Source organism: Chaetodon auriga, chromosome 23 (assembly GCF_051107435.1).
Source record: "Chaetodon auriga isolate fChaAug3 chromosome 23, fChaAug3.hap1, whole genome shotgun sequence".
NCBI classification, from domain to species: Eukaryota; Metazoa; Chordata; class Actinopteri; order Chaetodontiformes; family Chaetodontidae; genus Chaetodon; species Chaetodon auriga.
Window position 1 is genome coordinate 14,751,385 of NC_135096.1, and position 17,810 is coordinate 14,769,194.

Genomic DNA, 17,810 nt, shown 5'->3' on the forward strand with positions numbered 1-17,810 from the left:
CCTCTCCTGCTCCCCCGTCGAGCTGTGGCACAGAGAACATAAGAGTGGGCCGTCCTCTGTGCACACTATGGCTTTGATAGGTGTTGATCTTATTTGGTGGGTATTCCATGTTCTGACAACCTTGTCAAAGTCATCCTGTGACAATGAATCATCAAATTTATTATATAAACTTACCCTTTCTGAGGCTACTTTGGGTTCCAAACATTCATCCCGGAGAAGCTTGAATGTATTTCTGACCTTGTCATAATGCAGCACACTCGAGACCGATTCAGAGCGACAGCCAATCTTCGGTAGTAGTAGTTACTATATGTAAGTTACGATCAATTCTAATGCCATAGGTCAACATATGGCATTTTCTGTTTCTGGCAGACACAGAATGCTTCACTGTATCTGAAAATATTTTGAACACAAAACAGAGAATTATCAGATATTTGATAAGTTACATGACAATATATGTGACACCTGCAAAAGGTATCACATATTTGGAGATATTTTATCCAGTTAAAATTGAAGCATCACAAAATAAGTGTTAGTGTGACAGTGTGGTACCATCACATGAAGCTTAACTGACAACCACTGCATCATGGTTCAATCCACTATCTTTTTATTAAATACACTATATCGGTGACATGTAGGAGATACACAACATGGACAGTGTTCACTTAGCTCCTTCGTCAAACTTGGGCTCTGAGGAGGAAAAAAATAAAAGACAGCAATTAGTGATTGTTGCTGAGAAGTGTAATTCCCTGAGTGAGACACACTGCTGATGTACAACACTACTTGAGATTCGACTTTCGATGTAGACAAAGACTACAGCAACATATCGCGACTAGCTGGTTGTAGCTTCATCAAAAATGCAGTGAAGCTCAGAAATACAAGCTTCCTGAACCTATTTCAAACAGAATGAGAAAACCGCCCTGCTTTGATTAGTGTCACTATATATAGACACAGACAGAGCCCCAAATCACAGCGCATCTCTCCAGTGGCAAAGGAATAAATATTTATGAGGGGGAACTGCTAAATTGTGTGAAAGCAAAGAATAACTTCAAAGCACAACTGAGCACTTTTAATTATCATTCCAACAAGGTACCTGATCATACTTTGTGACTTTTCTATGACACAGACAATTATTTATACCAACTATCTTATTTTAGAAATTTGCAGCTTGGACTAAAACAACTAAGAAAGACACCGTCTGGGTCACTCTGTCCTTCAAAAGCTCCTCTGTACAGTAAGCCAAGGTCAACGTTAAAACCTTGGCTCATTAGAGAACAATGATATTAAATGTGTGACAGTAACAACTGTTTAAGAACTTTGTGACACTATGTCTAAAATATCAATTAAACAATTCTATAAATATATAGGTGATGATTAGGAAAATTAACACTGACTAAATCAAGATGTAATTCTGATTTATTCCAACACATAGGCTGACACGTTCATGTTCTTAACTAATCACAGGAAACAATTAGGGCAAGAGACAAAACACACTCACAGCACACAATGTAAACCAACATAAGGACAAACTAACCTGAGAATTTGAAATCGGGGAACTTATTGAGGTCACCTCCTCCATATAACCTCTGCAGTTTGGTGATTTCTTCATTCACGTTCTTCTGGTAAGCGGGTCCTGCGTCCACGATGCCACCTGCAGCCCTGAGAGAGCCAAGGCATCAAATATCATCAAATGTTCAGGAGATGACGGTGAAGGCGATGGGTGGAGGAGATGCCACATGCATGCAACGTAAACCGCGAGAACTGAAATTCACAATCATGCTGAGGTGGCCACAAAGCAGCTTTAATAGGTTTTCCAAAGGCAGAAAGTTAATATTTCACTAAGGACTGTACTCTGAGCTGGAAGCATCGTTTGTGAGCCTCTCCTCGGACCATGATCTAAGCATTATGAAAGGACGAAGTAGGGACATTTCATGTGGGTGTATAACAGTAGCTCTGCATAATCAACTGACTTGCTCTTGTTGCTGTAGTCGCGGATCTTGTCCAGGAACAGTTTCTGGACGGGGTCGATCTCCTTGGCCCGGTTGAAGAGGACGGCAGAGATGCCGATGTTCCTGCGCAGGGTCAGGCTCACCGCAGAGCGCAGCACGGAGGACAGCTGGAATAGCCGGTGAAGTGCCATCTGAAGGAGCAAGAAGCATTGTTTTCATTCTGTCTCCGTATCGCATAAGAATGGTATGCGCGGTCTGGTATTACATTAAGACGTTTTATTAGTGTAAAATTGGGTAGTGATTGTAAAGTAAATCCCGAATAAACCGTTCAATGCTTCGTCATTTACAGTATCGCACCTGCTGCTGATCAGCGGGGCCAAATGAACGTTAGTGCTGGCTAGCTTTCGAGCTAACGTAAGTTAGCTGCAGTCACCAACAGCGCATATCTAGTTGAATGACATTAAGCTAGCTGCATAAGAAACACATGCGACATTGTGGTCAGATTCGGTAAACCTAACTAAATTGTTAACTTACAATAGTGGAGTCACGGCGACGTTATACAAGGTCTCTTGGATTTCTGCTAGCCGCCTAGCTACATGTTTACAACTGCTATTGCTAACATGTTAAGCTAACTTTAGCTAACGCGACACACTTTTCTCACCGTGTCCTCTGTCGTTCATTGTACTAAAACAAATCACGCTAACGCTTAACTCACTAAAAAACTGAACACACATTCATTAGTTTGCAAAGCAGCGACAGACAGGGTAAACTTAAATGTTTGGTAGCGTTTCTTCTCAAACTCCTCACTCACCTTGGATTTGACACTCAAAGCAGACGGTCCGAATGTGAAGGGCCGCGGTGAATTCTGGGATTGCACTGACGAAAAGGAGGCGTTCGCGGACGTCAAACTCGTATCTCCTTTGCGCAGCGCTGCGCACATTTAGGTTGACCTCACATGAGGAATAAATGCCTTTGAACTGAAAAAAAAGTCTTATTTTGTCATTATCAGATGCTGCTTGCCTTGTGATAATACAACAGAAGGTCACAGTGCAATACTGGTGTTTTATTTAGGATTGGAAAATTCACAAAAAACACAAAGACAGCATCTGTATGTACATTCAAAACTTTATTATGGAATACAGTGTAGAAAGCGTTTTCCCAGTCAATGCAAATGGCCTGCACAATATTACACAGTGGAAAACAAAACCAATATATAATCCACAGAAAAAGATAGAAAGAAAATCCTGCTTCCTCTTCTACTCTACTGCCCTCTGTTGGGCTTCTAATGAGCACCCTCTGAAAACCAAGGACTCGCCTCCCACTGCAGCCTCTATATGTACATTTCACTCACCATTCCCTTGCAGATCTTACTCGCCATTAGATTGAATAACAGAGCGAGAGGTCACACTGTATTTCTTTCGATGTAATGTTGAGATGGTGGCAAACCTTTAACATGAGCTGGCTGTGTGAAGATGAACGGGGGATTCTCGCCTACTGTTAGCTTGAATTTACCTCAGACTAATGTTTGATCCCTGCTTGCGCATCCCCGACTGGCTCTCAGCTCTCTCTCGATGGTGAACGCCTATCATCTATATACAGACTACAGTGCTCTGCCTCTGAGGAGTCAAGTGTGCATTGATGGCAGAGAGGTGAGCAGCATGCCTGAGGGGAAGTGAAGGCGAAGGAGGGAGGGAAGGGAGGTGCTGGGGGGGAGGGAAAATCCATTATATATACAGACTGCCTGCCTGGCTGGCTATCCATCCGGAACTGCAAGTCATTTCCTCTCTACCTTGCTCTTCTTCCTCCTCCTCTCAGCACCCCACCTGTTCTATCAGCAGAGAGCAAAATGATCACAAAACCAAAAAAACAGACGTCGGCTCACAACTGGACAAAACACCAGACTGAAAATGACAAAACACACACAGGCAGAGATAATCCTCGCCCTTCCTCCACACTGGATTCCTTCAATTTTTCCATTTCCCTTCCTGCTCCCTGTAACCTTCACGCCCACAGCATGCCCTTTTCCAAAAACACAGCCACGTGAATTGAACAAAGAAGCAAAAATAAAAGGAGGTGATAAGGATTTTTAACACAATATATTTCAGTGAATGAGGATAATATACAAACAGGGATGAAGCCAGCCCCCTCCTGCAGCTTCAGGAACACAGCATGATTTAAAAAATAAAGAAAATACAAGAAATGAGGAACACACTTAAATTCCAAAAATCACAGATCTCTTTTAAATGTGTATTTTACATGATATCAAAGCAGAGCCCGTTCATCTAGATTTATATATATTTTTCATCATTGTTTGAAGTCACGTGATCACGAGAAGATACTAAATGTACAATCTTGCTAGAATGACAATCTATATGTGAGAAAGGATCTCAGAGAGAGCAGCGATAAGATCTTGTTTTTTTTCTGTTTTTCCAAATCCAGTTGTCATTGTTGTCATGCACTACATAGGAACAGCTAAGACTTCAGCATTACTTCAGTAACATTACACGCAATTTAAAAAAAGGACTTTACATCGGTTGACTTCTGTTTTTTTTTTCTCCGTTTTCATTCTTTTTTGAAAAACAAAACTGGAAACGAAAGAGAAAAACCCTAAAATAAAAACAGCTCATTCAGAATACATAATTACTACTGTCGTCATCAACATATTCATTATCATCAGCATCTCCAGATATCCTTAAGAGCCTTGTGTGACTTAGCACAGCCCAGCTGTCGTAAGAATGCGCAAAGAAAAGAGGATGGAGGGAGGGATGGAGGAGGAGGGGGGAGGGAGGGGAGGCTCACTTGTACTCCAGTGTAGACTGTAGACTGAGTGCAGTAGTGGTGCAGTTGGTGGGGAAACACTGGGCTTCATTTCAAAAACCATGTCGCTTGATTTTAGCTTATAATTCATTCTATAATCATTACAAAGAATATGATAGAAACAAATGAATATGAATACGTCCACACGCTGAGTCATGATATGAAATGATCTGGATGATGCAACCAGTTTTTGGAAATGAGGCCCAGTTCAGCGTGACCCTACTGATCTGTGGCCAGATTTGCCTACACAAGCCCACACCTAAAACCATCCAAAGCAAAAAAAAAAAAAACCCCATCTGCACACTGGCCCTGAATCAGCATGGAGAGAGCACGCTTCTTTCCCCAAAGAGTGGGTTTGTTTCGATGCACTGGGCGGGGCCTTTTTCCATACATCAGCAGGCCCAGATGGAGCAACATATAAAAACGCCTTTCTGTAACTAAAAGGTGTCTTGCTCCGGTAAAGTGAACAAACTTGGTGCAAACTGGCTTGGCCACAGTGTCCGCCCAGGCAAAAAGGAAAGAAAACCCTGGCTACAGTCGCTCCGTACGCCCGACTATTTCAGTCACGCAAATGATCTTTTGGAGACGTGGGACTAGTCTAGAGGGTGGGAGGAGGGGGAGGGGAGGTGCTTGATGTGTAGGAGGAGATGTTTGTGTGTGTGTGTGTGTGTGTGTGGACATGTGACATTCTCCTCAGTTCTGCATCTGCTCAAAGAACTTGTAGGTTGGGTTCTCGTAGCCGTTCTGCTGCATCTTAGACAGGTGGCGCTCCTCGGGGGTGACCGCGGCGTCAACCTGGAGCGGAGCCAGGAGGGGGGAGGTGGGAGGCGGGTAACACACACACACACACACACACACACACACACACACACACACACACACACACAAATGTAAAGACAATCTATAGATTTCAAGACCTTCTAAATGCTTATTGGAAGTGATTTTTTGGGAGTAAATTGACAAAAATAAAGAAACAACGCTGCCACGACTGCCATATTTTTTAATTAAACAGCTAATGAAAGTTCTGAGACGATAAATGAGCACAATTAGAAAAAGGAATGCAGGAAATTAATTGGTGGCGGGCAGTAATCCAATTAGAATTAGTGAAAAGATATAATTAAAAAATGCTTTAGCGCCCCGATGCGTCCATCTACACGTACACGAGTTCGAGCGCTATCCTGAAAAACACCCTGCGCTCACGTGTGCGTGCGTGTGCACAGCGTCAGCCCCCCACACACCAGACTGACCGCCGCGCACAACAGCTTGCACGCACACAGGTCAGCTGTTTCTCACCTCGATGACTCCGTGGTGGATGGAGGTGTACTGCTTCTTCCTCAGCATCACCAGGGTGATGACGATCACGGTTGCTATGACGACGCCTCCGACCATCAGGCCGATGATGGCGCCCTTGTTGGAGCCCACGTCCTCTGCGAAGAAGACCTGTGGGAGGTGAAGGACAGACAGCGGTCGGGTGACCTGTCAGTCTCATGGGCGCGACCAATCAGAATCAGCATGATGACATTAATACAGGACTTCTGTTTGAACAGTCTCATCATGTGTGTTTATCCGCTGACAGTGCTGAGTCATGAGTGTAGTTTTTGTTTTCAGAGCTAACCGTGCTGAGAGAGGCTTTGCATGTCACTGTGTTGAGGAGGGGGAGGACACAGGGGAGCTTCGGAGCTACAGCCCATTTACTCCTGCTACTTTCCAGTTTTCATTTCCTCAAATTGTTTTGCAGGTCATGCTGTGCGCAACTTTTTTTATAATAGCATCATTACAGAGTCAAATTGAGCTTGAAAATAACTGCGATGCTGCTGAGGAAGAACGACGTGACACATAAAAACACATGGGAATTACAATGACTGCAGGGCGACTTGTTTTGAGAGATAATTTCCTGGTGGAGACTTTAATTTCTTCCCGCGGCTGTCAGGTGATTCACAGAAAGTGGAGCAAAGCGTAAGGCAGCACTGAAGCAGCGTGACTCAGCTCCAACACAACACAATGCTGAGACACACGATTAGCAGAATTTCACAAAATCAAGTGAGGTCTTCAGTCTCTCTGTCGCAGATTGTGCTGCTCTGTGGAACTCAGTTCCCACGCAGAACAAAAGAAACTGAAGCAAATCGCCCCTGAAGGGAGGAAATCAACTCCTGAGATCGACCTGTGCTGACACCAGCGGGGATAACGGGAATGAAACCTTGTCACCTGGCGCAAACATCCAAACAGCACGAAACTGCAGATAATGTAACAGAAACACACCCTGACATCTCAGTGCTGCTGGCCCTGTCTGTGTCAAACACTGCAGAGAGCGGGGACTTGATTTTGGGCTGGTGAGCCTCCTCCAGAACAATCCTCCAGAACGATGACTGGGGTTACGGTGAATATCGAATCAAGGAGTTGAGTTAAACAGCCCGCCTCACACCCTAACTGCTCGTTGTGAATGCGAGGAATGCGATATGTAATAAAAAGTAGGGATTAAGAGATTAAAGCCTTTAGGTGAGAGGAATGAGGTACGCAGATTTGGGATTTGAGGATGGATTGAGGTTTTTGTGCTGCTATTACAACATCGGATGAGATTAAGGAATGAATGTAGAACTGGGTTAGACTCTTCGAATGTTTAGTACAATAACCTGTGACTGACCAGGAAAGTACTGACAGACACACGCAGCACAAAGCTCACCTCTGATTGGAGGACAGTGGATTTTAGAGAAGAGGCGAGTCAAGTGTGACGCACGCATTATCGCGGTTGTCTCCATGGTGACAACCTTGTGTGTGTGTGTGGAGAAGAGAGGGCAGAGTGCAAGCTTCCAGTGTCAGTAAACGCATCTCCGTGTGTGTGTGCACGTTTGCGTCTCTTTCTCTGTGTTTATTAACGAGCCTGCATTTATAAATGACTCTGAATTTCAAATGAGTCTCTAGATCACAGCTTGTGTCAGAGTGAGCTGCCTTCTCTGCGTGTGTGTGTGTGTGTTTGTTTACCAGTTTCTGGTGGTGGACTTCATATTCAGTGCTCTGTCTGTCCTCTGTCTCCATCCGCAGCTCAGGAATAGCTTCCATCTTCATTCCAGTCACTGGCAAGGGAAAGAAAAGTACCATCTATTATGGATGGTGACACTCAGCTGCTTTCTCGTTCTCACACACACACACACAAACACACACACACTTGGGGGACTCAAACTCACTCGCTCAAGCTAGAGGGACAGCAGAGTGTCGGATGTAACAGCGGTGATGAATTGAATATAACACATACATATATAGTACAGCACATACAGCAGAGCATGCACAGACGCTGCCGCTGCATCAGAAGTCTTTAACAGCTCAGCCGATGCCTTCACAGAGGTCAAGTGGAGTCGGCTGTGTGCAAATTACGGCTGAGAGAGGGAGCGACGGTGACTTCACTTCATATCTTTGCGTCAAAACGATCCTGTGATGCGTTTTAAGAGAGCGTTCCTAACCTGCACTAATATTTCTTGTGAGCCTGGATGCTGGTTTAACAGAGCAATCCTTGTTAAAGTTAGCATGTAGCTTTAGTAGCTTCCAATAGATGGCCTTACTCACATTATTATGAGCCATTTGATTGACAGAGAAAGTCAATGATCGAGACCTGGCAACTCAATAGTTCTTATGTATATCTTATAGCTATGAAGCATCAGTGGCTGATTTATTAATAAAGCCATTAATTATAACTGACAAACCCTGAACAAAGGGTGACTTATTCAAAAGCAGTACGCACACATTTAACTCCATCAGGACTACAGAGAGAAATTTTACTGTTCTTTACAATTTCATCAACTGTTAACTGATATTGACCCGTGGCTCATACGTGGCCACCAAAACCAAAGCCACAAGGCCTCCAATATGACCACCAGAGGGTGCACTTCCTCATCACAGACCATCTGTACACACAAGGAAGCAAAACCTGACAAGGGGCTCGCAAGAAAGTGCATAATATCTACAGGCCATAAAGCCTGTCCATCTGATTTTCTGAAGACATAAATATTTATGGCAATACTGGGCTAGCTTCTCGAACAACGGCACCAACCTGGCCGTGTGGGGATGCCTCTGTCAAGATTGGGGCGAGAGTCCACTGGCTCAACTAGAGAGAGGGAGAGAGAGATGGCAATTTCATTTTATAAACAGAAAGATGAGCCCCGGAGAAGTGGATTTCATATTGCTTTATCGAATTTATGGGCGTCACTTCTATCAACTCTGCAGCAGCTAAAACATAGTAAAATGTGAGTGCTTCAGTGAGTACCCTGGTTCTCGGTGTTGGGCTGGTTGAAGCTCTCGGGGTGGATGAATCCGACTCCCCCCAGGCCCAGCGTGTCCTCCTGGGGCAGCAGGTCGGTCTGGCCGTCTCCCAGCTCCTGGTCGGGCATCAGGGCATCGTTTCCGTAGCTCATCCTCACGTCCGTCTGCAGGTTGGCCAGCTGCTGGGCCATCTCCGCCTGCTCCCTCTGCAGGAGCTCTGGATGGAGGCGATGAGGAGTTAGAGGAAAGAAGAAAGGAAGGACGCTTCACTTCACTTTTCCAGCTATTATCAGACCTCTTGTATCTTGTTGTTTTGAGCTGGTTTCAACATCTCTATGATGAAAATATAGCTGATGATAACAGGAAGAATGATGTCTTTGGTCATTAGAGCTTTAAAAGAGGACATTTCAATCTTTGAAGCTGCAGATGTGTTTATACAATGAAGACACTATTGTCCAGAGGGACAGGCGGCCGGCCTCTATGTTTAACAGACCTGGCAGCTAGCGGTGACTTTTCTTGTGTGTGTGTGTGTGTGTTTGTTCTTGCGTGTGTTTTGCCGGGCGGCACAGACTGTGACAGTCTCCGAGACAGAGACACAGATGGCTGTGTGACGCACGTAACTCCAATAAACCCAAAAAACCCACAGAAACCTAGCAAATGCAGGGGCGGGAGGGAGGGAGGGGAAGGGGATTTATCTTCCCAGCAAACAGTTTCATTTGATTCTGAACAGAAGAATTAGGCCAAATGGCTCCAATGCCCTCATCAACATCAACAACAACAACAAAAAAAAAAATTCTGGGGGCTGGAATTTCAATCTTTCTGTTACATGCTGCACAATCAGGACAGTGTCTTCTCGTATTTCTCTCTCACACCAGGGTCAGCGCCAGGGATATTTAAAACTCACATTTACAAGATGCGGTTCCTGTAATTTTGACTTTCCATCTCTCTCGCTTGCACTTCTGTGATTATTTTATCTTGCAGTGAACAGGATTCTATCTTTGTGCCCATTTTAAGTCACCAAAAAGCACCAGATAAATGTAATGTCTGTCAAAATTACAAACTCACCAACTTGGTCCTGGATGTCGTCCGCCACACCGGGCACCTTGTAGAGAAGTCCCAGAGACTGGTTCATACGCTCCTCAATGACACGCAGGTGGGTCAGAACCTTTTGCACACACACACACACAAGTACATGTAGAACTGCATCAGCTTCTTCAGGAAATAAACAGTGTGTACTTAGTAAAGAGGCAACACGACTTGCTGGATGGAGAAAGGCGTTTCGTGTGTCTGACGCTACCTGAGGTCTGATCTGTGCAGCCTTCTTGGGATCCACCATGCGGACGTGCTCAAAGTGTTTGAGGGTGTGCTGCCTGTCCTTCTGCTCGGCACGCACGTACTTCTTCAACAGGCTGAAGACGTGGCGGGGCTACGAAAGACGGACAGAGAGAGCAAGACGTGACGGATAGTCAGGAGCAGAGCGAACACACCTTTGTACTGAAATCAAGCTGAAACTAAAATGTCAACCTGAGTCGGCAACACTGTGTTTCTCACTTATTTCTATCCATCAAACCTCACACATCCATCAAACGCTTCAGAATGACCCTGCATTAGAATTTAAGGACTTAATTTTATGTGTGTGTGAGAGCTGACTGTGCTTATTTATTAAATAATTTCAGCTTTTAGGCAGTTGAATATTTTCTAGATGGCAATGTGATTTAACACAGCATGTATGATATGAAGGGCTCCGTTTGTTAGGTGTGTTTTTACAGCGACAAATTGTCAAAGCAAAGGAATAAAAAAAAACAGAACAAAAACAGAAGAGTTCTTCCCGTTTTGCAGAAGATCACATTGAGGGACTCGTGAAAATATCTCACTTCAAATAAAAACAGAGGAAGAAATATCCTGATGAAAAGGTGAGAATCTTAAAAGCAACAACACGAAGGTGGGAAGTAGCAGGACAACAGTAAGCTGTGCAAGAAAAGGCGATTTTAATCAGCTCTGTCAATGACAGGGGAGGTGACTCTGATGGACTGTTACGCTGTCACTCATCTGCACCTGGCTGCTAAACCGTGTGTGTAGCGTACCCTGGGTGGTTCCTGCTGCAGCGCGGTCAGGTAGCTCTCCAGCGCCAGGCGGCGGCGGTCGTTGAGCAGGGCCTCCACCCTGGCCATGTGCGTCTCCACCAGCTGCTGCCGCTCACTGGCCGCCTCCTGCTCCAGTGCCTCCACCTTCTCCTGGAAACGCTGCATGCGCACACACAATCACGCACATTGCAACATGTAGATCAACGAGAGGACGCCGAAGACGTCGGGTGGCTCTGCGTGTGTCCGGTATGTGCGTGTCTCACCTGGATGACAGCCTTCTTGTCAGCACGAGGAAGATTCTTGGCTTCCCTCTCGGCCTCCTCCCACTCTCTCATCACCTGAGTACAAGAAAAGGGAGGAAAAACATCAATTATTCTTGTCAATCTACTTCATCTCTCTACGTGTTTCATCACAGGTTGATTTTACACTTGAGCGAAATATCTCATTGCTCTTTGTGGCGTGAATCTGATCTTTTCACGGCTGTCTGAATGGAGGAAAATCTGACATTTTACATGGCTCTGAAACGATAGCATCTGGGCTGCAGGGAGTGTGTACCAGATCCTTGCTGTCTGAGTAAATAATCCTTTCAGATTGAGAACGTTGATAAGAGGGATCTTCTGTTTTTTAAATCACGTGGGGTTATATACCAAGGTCAAAGTGCAGGATGATAAAAATTGATGGTTTCTGTTCCTTTTTGGTCACTTCCATCTTCCTCACAGAGATGACTGTACATCCTAACTCAGTCCCTTCCTCTCTGACTCACTGGGGGGCTTCTTTAATTCAACCCAGGGCTTTGCCAAAGAAATGACCGAACGGTATCTCTGAGGGTGAAGCCCACTGTGTGAAATCGGACGACGCTGCGCCAGTAGCTACCCACACAAAACAAATATCCAGAGCGGCGCACAAACTCCTGCAAAAAAGAAAGACGAGGCTTTCGGAGCCACACGAGGCTGTTAGTGTTCTTGTCTTGAGCTTTGCAAACTGTGACTTTGCTGCAGACCATCTGGCTCTCCTCCGCAGAGCGAGCCGGTTGATTAAAGAACACAATTAAAGTGGAATTGGCTCGGTCGGCTCCCCGGGAGGGATTAAGAAACGCACCTATTCGTTTTACTTGACACACCTTTTCCACCTCCATTTTCTATTCATAGGAATATCTTCGTCCTCTCTCTGCTACAAAGAACATCCTCCTCTCTGCTCTCCCTGCCTGGCTGCCGTTGCTCATTCACCTCATGTCCCCCCTCTGTGTCTATACCTGTGACATCCTCTCCCGGTGCTTGGCCTCCAGGCTCTCTTTGGCCTTCTGGAAGTGGGCGTGTTCGTTTTCGTCAGCAGGCGTCTCCAGGTAGTGGTCCACGGCGTCGGAGGAGCTGGGCGTGGCTGTGGGTACTGTATGAAACGGAGGTCGAGGGAGGAAAAGAGGAGGCAGGGAGGTGAAAAGACTTTCAGCGCAGCAGCTTTTTACCTTTATTTGGCTGATCTGGGACCAACTGCGCTTCCTCAGCACACACAAAGACAAAACACAGAGTCCAAAATGGGTTAATAGAGTTAGTGCAAGATCACGAGAGAAAGAAAACAAGACAGTAGCTGTAGCTGGAAGCCAGCACCCTCCAAAAGCAAACCAGTGAATGCCTCAGACGAGCATTAGTGCTTTGAAAGAGAGGGACAAAACCCCTCTCTCATTTATGTAACTTCATTCAGAGCAGCTCTCGTGCAAAAACACTGATGCTGGAATTTATCCTGTGGGCCCGAAAGGAACGCGCTGAACCATGGCCGACTTAGCAGCGAGAAATCTAAATTTGACCACCAATTCCGCGAAACCTGGATTTAATCAGTGGAAAATTGACTATCTTGACTATCAAGTGTGCTATCAAAAGTAGCTGGTGGCGCGTGTGTGAGCGTGTGTGCATGCGTGAAGGTCGCGCGTCATGTGGAATTGATGCCCGATGAGACGCAACAACACCGGAGAGAAGTTATTCACTTTGACATAAGCCGAGCGTTTTATTCGTCACTGTTCCTCAAAATCATTTCCCATCATCATTTCCTCTCTTTGGTCTGGTGGCATCATGCGGAGATTTTTCGTTTTATTTATCCAGGCGTGGAGATCTCTGAGATTTCTGCCTCCATCCCAACACGACGAACACGAACGCAATTTAGCTCGTGGTGCTGACGGCTGTTTGAAAAACTCACAGAGGACACTGAACAGTTTACACAGAGGCTGCTTCTTTGGTGGAAAGCAGTTCAGTGAAACCTGATCGGGTCTGTAGATTATCCTCTAGTCAATGAAAGTCAATGAAAATGTTCTTTGTATTCTTTGGAATCATTACTTCTAGCTAAAAATCCCACAAGTCAGTACTTTGCTTGTGTAAATTACAGTTAAGAGACACTACAGCTGTCACCAGCGGTGCAAACTGATGGTGGTTCACAGTCTGCATCAATTACTCATGATAAACTATTGAGTGTTAATTGTGTAGGAACAGTGAAAGACTAAACAAGCGAATGATTTCCCTTGTTGCTGACCAGAATATAAAGTGAATCTCTTCCTAAGTGCTGCGGAACTTTTCCCAAGTAGGATACTGAAAGCTTTCATTAACTGGACAAACGCTGAATCAATATTTGTGCAAGCAAACCATCACAGAGATCGAAGACAGAAAGTGACATTTGCTGGATGAAAATGAGTTGGATTATCACCGTAATTATCAGAAAAATCAAGAAAAAAAAACAAAAAAAAAAACAGTTGCCCTGAGACCGAGGGGGGGGGGGGTGGACAGACGGACAGACACTGCAGCGCTTTCTCACCTCCACTATGCTCAGCAGAGCCAAAATCCCATAACAAGACACAAAGGCACATGCACTCACACACCTAAACACACACGCACACACAGCGGATAAAATTAGATCAAAACATAGGGAGATGGAGATAGCATGACTCCATTTTGCTGCAGGGCAGGTCAGAGACGCACACGTACGCACATATTCACGCATATATCGAGCAAGGTCACCGACCCTTCCACAACACTGAAATCAGCGTCAGAGCCGAACACTTAAACCGCCTTCCTCAGCTCATCTATAACACACACACACACGCAAACACACACGTGCACACACACAATGCAAAAAGGGGAAAAAAAAGGCTGTAATCCAATCAGTTCACTTTCAGACTGAGTGATCATGTCTATCTCAACAGGAAGTGGCGACAATTTGTTTTTAAACTTGTTAAATTATAAGGATTATAATCATAAAATTATAAAATTATAAAATTATAAAACAAGGAGGGAAAATCATTAAGCAGAATCCTCATTTTGGCGTTGCCTCTGATAATCAGTCATCAGTCATTTAAGTGAAGGTAATGACTTAACCAGGCCCTGATTTCCTGGAGGACGGAATAATGCGAGCCGGCCTGCGACGTGTCAGGGATGTAAGGGATAATGTGCAGCGAGGTGAGGATTATTGCAAAATAATTCCTGCCTGGATGGTTTTACAGCTCACGTTCATGTTAAAGTAATATACAGGATGTCCAGGAAATGACTGTAACCACAGACCTTACAGTGGTTGTCGTATGTGCTCCGTAGGACAACACTGTTACGACGGCTCTAAAGCCAATTGTCCGTGAAAATTAATCCTCCGTATCTAACCTTTGTTATCGGAGCATACTGTACAGCAGGGGTGGGGAACCTCCGCCCTCTGGGCAGCATCACGCCCACAACACCATTCATAAATACAGAAAAAGCATTTACCCTTTTTAAGCAATAAGGAAAATGACAAAAAATAGCAGACTAACATGCTGCTCTGAGTGGTCCTCGAAAGCAGGCAAATTTTGTGGTGAGCAAGCTAAAAGCTCATTCACAAGGACGATTTGTGAGGAGCTGCCACCACCAGACAAAGCAAAATTGTCCCAAAGTGTCAGTTTGTCTGGAATAATTCATGGAGATGAAGGGAAACCAATCGTGGACACTCGGTGATGGCAACTGTCTGTGATTTGATGCTCATTTTGGACATTACCACTGCATTTCAGGACATGACGAGTAAACAAAAGCAAATAAACACATCTGCTCTGCTGTGGATGGACCAACGTGGAACCAGCTGATGTGCCTGACAGCCTACACGCTGAAATCACTGAGCTGCAAAGCCAGAATCTTTGGTGAGCAGGTCTCTTCAAAACTTGCAAAGACCTGCGTCCCCTCAAGACCCAGGTCCCAAACCTGGAAAGCTGCAAGCGTCATCGTCATCACTATCACCAAAGAGAAGGAATTCCAGCCATCACAGGGGTGTGTTCAATCATTTAGCATGGCCAGGGGTGACACCAAGTGGTGGCCACGGGGGGGCCGAGGCTACCCTGGTAGAATTACAATAGAGGGACATCACCTACAAACTGACAAACCGAGTGAAATGAAAGGGAACAGCGAGACAGGTCGGTGGCTTCGACAATCCACGAGGGATTATAGCAAAGGTTAAGTCTGTTTTTAGTGCAGAGACATTTATTTGTCTGGCGGACGCACACACAGAGACGGTGAGTAAAAGAAGAAGTAAAGGTTAGCCAGGAATGGAAATAGAAATAGAATAGAAACAGAAAAGAAGAAACACACCGAGCAAGAAACTTTAGAGCAGCTGTTAATTCAGCTCGGCGGCGAGGGGACAATTCAGGTGGACGGCCAGTAAAAGTGAGAGTTAGAGGACAGGAACTGGACTTCAGACCAGTGAGCTGCTGGTTGAGGTCAGCTGCCGCTGGCAGGACTTACTGACGCTGCTGCAGACAGACAGGCAGTACTCCTCTGACTCAAAGTTATTCCTGTTGCCTCCACAGCCGCCGTAGATAAACTGAGCACAGCGGCCGTCCTGACGGTCAAAGTACCAGCGGGGCAGCATGGCCCGGCATGGACCGGTCTCTGCGTTGGCCCAGCACACATCTTGGAGGACACACACACACACACACACACACACACACATACACTTGTCATCATTGGGAGAGCAGAACACTGCCACCAAAGCCTCAGTGTAAGTGTGTCGTCTTCTTGGCCAGGTTTGAGCATTATTAATGCCACTTGGAACTGATCTGAATTTAACACCAAAACGAAGAATCAAAGCCGGAACAGCCAATTGTGGCTCTGATGGAACGTAGCTAATGAAATGACAAACGAGCACAATAACAAAAGTGACAGCAGGAAATTAATTGGTGAGGAACATGAAGTTCAACTGTGTTCAGCAAAGCATAAAAAACAGGAGAGAAAAACACATTTTTCTGTGTTGTGCTGTCGAGCTCGTTCCACGTTCGTCTCCGTGAGGAGAACCCTGTCATCTCACGCCTGAGCTAAAACTGGACACACACGCCAGCGTCAGATATGTCCTCACCCCTGACAACCTCCTCCACAGACTCGGTGGTGGTGGTGGTGGTGGTGGTCGTCATGGCAACGTTGGTGGTGAACTCGTCGGCGTCATCGCTGTCGTCGAGCGTCTCGACGATGTCGTCATCTCCCTCCTCCTCCTCCTCTTCCTCCTCCTCCTCCCCCACCGCCTCCTCGTCCTCCTCTCCGTCTCCGTCCTGGTCGTTGTCCAGCATGTCCTCTTCCTCCTCCTCTTCCTCCTCGTCTTCCTCGGCCACCTCCTCCTCTTCCTCGTCCTCCTCTACCACAGATGGCCTGGTTTCCTCTTGCTGCTCCGCTGGCTCCGGCTCCCGCACCATACTGGGAGAGAGGGAGGGATGAGAAGAGGAGGGGAGGGGAAAGGGAGGACAATGAAGGGAAGGAAGTAAAGAGACATATGGAGAGAACAAGGGAAGGATTGGGGGAAGGAGAGGTGACAGAGAAAGATGAGGAAACGAGGAAGACGACGGGGGTGAATGGGACGGAGGGAAGGGCAGGGACAGAGAAATCTTAGCCTCACGTCAACGTTGAAAATGAAAGTGCAGTCTGAGCACTGATGTATTACTCTGCTGCTGCCTGCCATTTATCTGTGTGTGTGTGTATGTGTGTGTTCTGACATAGGTTACCAGTTCAGTGGGAACAGCTTGTTTTATGGTTCAGTGGTCAAGGTTAGGGTGAGGGTAAGGTTAGGGTGAGTAGGTCTGGGTTGCTGGGGGCCACACGCTGGAGCTGAACCAGGCTGCTGCTGCCGAGGATTCAGCCTCGTGAGCAGAATTCCCCGGGAAATGACTGTAAGTCCATGTAACGTCCCCAAAGGTGACCCAGGTAAATGTGCGTGTGCGCGTACCTGTTGTCAGAGTAGTCGGTCTCCGCTCCGCCCCACCACACGTCAGAGTCGTCAGCGTCCTGCTCGGCGCTGTCGGCTTCGCGCTCCGCCTCGGCGGGACAGCACACGAACTCCACTCCCCGGAAACGGTCGATGCCGCACGGCAGCAACATCCCATAGTCGTGGAGATTCATGGCGCGGTCGCCGCAGGACTACGGAGACGCAGAACAGATCAGTGACTGCTCCCGCTTTTCATTACAGCGGCGCCAGTCGGGCGTGTCAGTCAAGTCAGATTTGGCTGCTCCCTTCCTGTTTCCCCCCATCAGTATCAGCCCACATGAGTCTCATGGTTCACCTGTAAGATTCATCTTTTAATGCGTTTCTTTGTCAGCTGTGACGTGAAAAACATCAGATTTCATCACAGTGAGTTGTTCAGTTAAACAATTGGAGTCCATCTCAGTGGACGGCAGTAAAAGGAGGTCGCACCGCCATCTGGCTCTCGCTGACAGTCGTCAGCGGAGCAGAGAGC

The 17,810-nt window shown here is 46.1% G+C and overlaps 2 protein-coding genes across 3 annotated transcripts in view; both read right to left on the minus strand.

Moving 5' to 3' along the window:
- Positions 1–587: 587 nt before the first annotated feature.
- Positions 588–2,849, minus strand: atp5pf (ATP synthase peripheral stalk subunit F6). The gene is made up of 4 exons (XM_076724190.1): positions 2,758–2,849; positions 1,968–2,137; positions 1,532–1,656; positions 588–687 (listed from the first exon to the last, which is right to left on the minus strand). The coding sequence occupies exons 2-4, from the start codon at positions 2,135–2,137 to the stop codon at positions 659–661; spliced, it is 324 nt and encodes a 107-aa protein (XP_076580305.1). The 5' UTR covers positions 2,758–2,849; the 3' UTR covers positions 588–658.
- A 204-nt stretch (positions 2,850–3,053) lies between these two features.
- The window catches only part of appa (amyloid beta (A4) precursor protein a), a 32,745-nt gene continuing 17,988 nt past the window's right edge, over positions 3,054–17,810 (minus strand). The window contains exons 5-17 of one of the 2 annotated variants that reach the window (XM_076723590.1): positions 17,303–17,493; positions 16,445–16,776; positions 15,835–16,002; positions 12,351–12,484; positions 11,362–11,436; positions 11,099–11,257; positions 10,312–10,440; positions 10,080–10,179; positions 9,019–9,231; positions 8,806–8,859; positions 7,743–7,834; positions 6,057–6,203; positions 3,054–5,558 (exon numbers count right to left, since the gene is read on the minus strand). In XM_076723590.1, coding sequence (XP_076579705.1) covers positions 5,457–5,558; positions 6,057–6,203; positions 7,743–7,834; positions 8,806–8,859; positions 9,019–9,231; positions 10,080–10,179; positions 10,312–10,440; positions 11,099–11,257; positions 11,362–11,436; positions 12,351–12,484; positions 15,835–16,002; positions 16,445–16,776; positions 17,303–17,493 — 1,896 coding nt within the window. In that variant the 3' untranslated portion in view covers positions 3,054–5,456. The remainder of the gene's footprint in view (positions 5,559–6,056; positions 6,204–7,742; positions 7,835–8,805; positions 8,860–9,018; positions 9,232–10,079; positions 10,180–10,311; positions 10,441–11,098; positions 11,258–11,361; positions 11,437–12,350; positions 12,485–15,834; positions 16,003–16,444; positions 16,777–17,302; positions 17,494–17,810) is intronic. The other variant, XM_076723591.1, reaches the window with a different exon arrangement.